The sequence below is a fragment of the Bactrocera neohumeralis genome, unplaced genomic scaffold, assembly GCF_024586455.1.
Source record: "Bactrocera neohumeralis isolate Rockhampton unplaced genomic scaffold, APGP_CSIRO_Bneo_wtdbg2-racon-allhic-juicebox.fasta_v2 ctg5485, whole genome shotgun sequence".
NCBI lineage: Eukaryota > Metazoa > Arthropoda > Insecta > Diptera > Tephritidae > Bactrocera > Bactrocera neohumeralis.
In genome coordinates this window covers 3069-7497 of record NW_026092409.1, presented here as the reverse complement: position 1 = coordinate 7497, position 4429 = coordinate 3069, and the positions used below count along the sequence as shown (strand labels likewise).

Genomic DNA, 4429 nt, shown 5'->3' with positions numbered 1-4429 from the left:
TAAAAAGTATATAAATAAAATAATTTATCTAAATAAAACTTATATAGTATTTCGCACCGCCTAGTGAGGTTGTTCTAAATGGACCACAAACGTCTGTGTGAATCACATCAAGTAAACCTTTTGCCCGCTCACTAACTTTCTGTGGGAACGGCTGTGTGTAGATTTTACACTTCATACATGTTGTGCAATTCATAAATTTTGGAAATCTAACATCTTCCAAACCATGAACCATTTTTGGAAGCAAGTTCTTGTAAACTTCCATAATTCAAGTGACCGTATCTTTGCATGCCACTTCTCACAATTATCTCCATTTATATAAAAGCATTTATTGTTCTGCTTTACTAATAAAATAAAAAACCACCACTTTGTTTCGCTTTTAATATAATTCTTCCGATATTATCGCATACGATAGCATGTTCATGCGCAAACTTTACAACAAAACCTCGCTGTATGATTTTGCTAACTGATATAAAATTTCCACCTAGCTCAGGTACATATAAAGCATCGGTCAGTAATACATCACATTCATTTACAAACAACACGTCGCCTATTCCTTCAGCATACATATAATTACTTCCAGCGAGTGTAACTCTCTCTCTGCGCTCCTGGAATTTCGTAAACATCTTACGATCGCTGCACATGTGCGCTGTAGCTCCACTGTCCACGCACCACTCAGAGGAATTGAAGAACGATATATTTGTTGCTGCTAACATGGTATATGATTTCTGTTCTCTATCACCGTGTTTCTTCTTTGCTTTGCACTTTGATGCAAAATGCCCTGGTCGCCCACATGCATAACATTTCAACTCTCTGTTGCCTTTGCTGTTGTTGTTGTTTCTGCTTGCATTCACCTGTGCATATACATGGATACCGCTTGACTCGCCTGATTCGCCTCGCTTACGTTCACCTTCTTCTATGATTTTAGAGTTCACAAAACTGAATGATGGTAAATTGTCTCTAGTTTCCATAGCTACTACGAAATTATCAAAACTTTTAGGCAAATTTGACAATAACATAATTACCAACACCTCATCAGGTAATGCTATATCCATCTCAGCGAGCTTGTCTGCTACGTTGCTAAAATCATTCAGGTACTTCAAAATATCATCATTTTCCTCCATTTTCATGTTGATCAGCTTTCTATATAATGACACCTTACGTACGGGACCAGTAGCTTTGTACAAAGTCTCCAGTGCTTTCCATGCCTCCCACGACGATTTGCATTTCCTTATATGCATAAGCTGCGACGTCTTTACGCCAAGTGTAATGGTAGCTAGAGCCTTCTCGTCAAGCTCATCCCACTTATCTGCAACAGCTATATTTCGCACGAACTTTCCGCTGACGATTTTCCACAATTCCGTGTGTATAAGGATGCTCTTCATTTGGGTACACCTACTGTCGTAGTTATGGCCATCCAGCTTATCTATTTGCATCAGAGCCGCTGAACTCATTTTACTTGGTGTTGAATTTTGTCTTTACAAAATAAGTCTTTCACTTTCACTAACTATAGTTATATCGCAATTATATATGTCGTTTTAAATCAAATATTAGATTAGTTCCCCGATCTCTCATTTGTCTCTTAGCAATTCTTTAACTGCACGTGTCTTTGCGAATTCTTTTTGTCTAAAAATCCACGTGGCTCTGGGCCCATAACCTATGTTGGACAATGTGTAAGCACTTAATTCTATGTGCAAGCAATACATAAGCGTTGCCATATGTTTTTATTTTCAACAATACTCATATTTGTACAGATTTTCTTAGAAGTGTCTAAGAACCTATTTTGCAGAGTACCGAGCAAACAAAAATATTCGTTTTTTTCCGTTTTTTTTATATATAAAATGCAATATATTTGCAATGTCATGTCAAAAGCAGAAATGCAGACAAAAAATCCAAAGAAATGCTCCTATTGTTGTTGATGTTTAAACTTACATTTTTTACCGTTTTAGGTTAACATAAGTCAACGTGAATATGTTACAAAGTATAGGGAATATTTACGGCGGGTGCACGATCGCAAGCGACGAGAGCTAGCTCAATCAACATATGCTATTGGAAACAAAGCTGAGCAGGAATTAGAAAGCGCCCCTTTACGTATAGTCAGCATCGCTCCGAATGTCACGAAGTACGAGACTTATTTGCGTCGAAAACGGAACACTCAAACTTTTTTGGATAACTTTCCCCATACAAAAGATGAGGTAACCAATGCTGAAACAGTATCTAATAATTTCGTATTACCACGACAGCAGCGGAACAATAACCGAAAGTTTCGGCAAAAACAAACTACTATGATTTTACATTTTGCTCTGGAGACAAACGCTGCTCAATTGCAACCCGGCGATGTCGAAGAGGCCAACATTCGGCTTATGATAATACACAGCTCGGCTTTAGCAGTCAAGCCCAATAAAAAAAAACAGAAATCTAAAAATCGATCATGTGGCAACAGCGTAGAAAAAAGTGGTAAAGACCATGCTAACGCCACGGCGGCCAATGATAAACAGAAACATAGATTAAATTTGAAGGTATTTCAACGTTTGGGAAATGGTAAACGGGTCTGTCTCGATAGCTCTAAACTGACCATCGAGATAGATCAAAGCCGCAAATATGATACTCATAGCCAATGGGTGCAGTTTGATGTGACAAAAGCTGTAGAGACATGGTTACGCGAGGAGCGGTCTAATCTGGGTCTGGAAGTGCAGTGTGATAATTGCCAACGTGTTGGTGCTCGTATATTAAACGACATTTCGTCACCCACTAATGTAGACGATGCGGACGCCGATGGTGCACAACTAATGCCAATTTTAAACATAATTGGTCATCTTGGCGTGTCATACAAGGAAATCAGATCCAACAAACATTCCAATTCCGTTGAGAAGCGACATCACTATCATAACGTGGCCACATTTTCAAATGGTCAACAAGGTCTCAGCGGTGCTATTGACAAACTTTCTTGTCATAAATTCAATCAACGTTGCTGTCGGCACACAATGGAAGTAATATTCAAGGAAATCAAAGGTTTTGAATTTATTATTCAGCCAAAGGTATTCGATGCTGGATATTGTCATGGCCGTTGTCCACCACGATATAATCCGGCTCACCATCACGCCATGTTGCAGAGTTTAATATGGAAGCAAAATCGTGAACGCGTACCTCGCCCCTGTTGTGCGCCTTCTAAACTAGTCGAACTAGAAGTATTGCATGTGGACGAGAAAGACAGTGAAAAACTGAAGATCTCCACGTGGACAGACATGCGAGTGGTCGAATGTGCTTGCTCATGAATGTCACAGACACTACAGCGATCCCGTTTCTGCTATTTCTCCAGTAATAACTGTCTATTGGCCGGTAAGACAATAATTGTGTGATAGCGAGATGAGTTCTATAGTATTTAATATTGCTTATTTATTTATACAATACATATACACATACATATAAGCGGACACAAGTCTACCTAACATGAACGTTAAATATATTTATTCATGTGAAATCAAATATATATTTATATAATTAATTTTTTATACAAAAGTTGTTTTTACATTATTTAAGTTTTCCTCTTAAGGTAACATGTATTTCGTTGATTTAGTTTGCAAACGCGCATAGTCTTACTATTTCCATTTTAATCAAAATTGAGAATTGTATTCGTACGCAGATATCACAACTAAAAACAGATCATTACCAAAAATTTTGGCGGAATGCCGTTCTTACATGTTGTTGTGAATAGGTATCCTAATGTGATAAGTAAATAAATAAATAATATATAATTTAAATGATTTTAACAAGTAATTTAAGTTTGAACAAAAGCCAATACCGATGAGCTCACGTTTTGCTTCATTTTCACAAATTTATTTTTCGCCTAAAAAATTAAAATAAATGGTTTAAGCACGATTGGATACTAAGCTAACGATATTTTAATGTACATACATACATGTATAGTCATGACCGTTGTTAAGTCAAACAAACAAACTGAAATTCCAGTGCGTTGGATGTATGATTGGAAAAATAAAATATGTAGTTTTACAGACATATACATAAGTAATTCTTGATTTGATGCCCCAAACGACACATGCAGTTTTTCTCAGGGTGAAACTAATAAATGTCAGATATATTTCTAACCCATATTTTGTATTTGTCGGAAATATAATTTTTTATACAACGACAAACTCTAATAATAATAAAATAAAATTATAACATTTTCCGTAAAGTTTTTCATTTGTTATATAAACTGGCATATTGAAAGTTAGAAAGATAATTAATATATTTACTCCTGATTGTAATTAGTTATTTCCATTTCTAAAAAAAAACGACTGGAATATACTGGTATCAATGGTAAGTTATACTATTAAATATTAAGGACTGAGCGCCGACGTACAAATTTCGTGGGAGTTAAGTAGAGGTAAAGTCCTCGTATATAATAACGACTGGCCTTAATCAAAAGTGT

At 36.3% G+C, this 4429-nt stretch overlaps 1 protein-coding gene across 1 annotated transcript; it reads left to right on the top strand.

Moving 5' to 3' along the window:
* Nucleotides 1-1946: 1946 nt before the first annotated feature.
* On the top strand, nucleotides 1947-4186 carry LOC126767327 (bone morphogenetic protein 2; the record flags this gene model as incomplete). Its single annotated transcript, XM_050484869.1, has 1 exon — nucleotides 1947-4186. A coding segment is annotated over one exon (1326 nt), but the record flags the coding sequence as incomplete, so codon positions are not given.
* Between the last annotated feature and the right edge of the window lie 243 nt (nucleotides 4187-4429).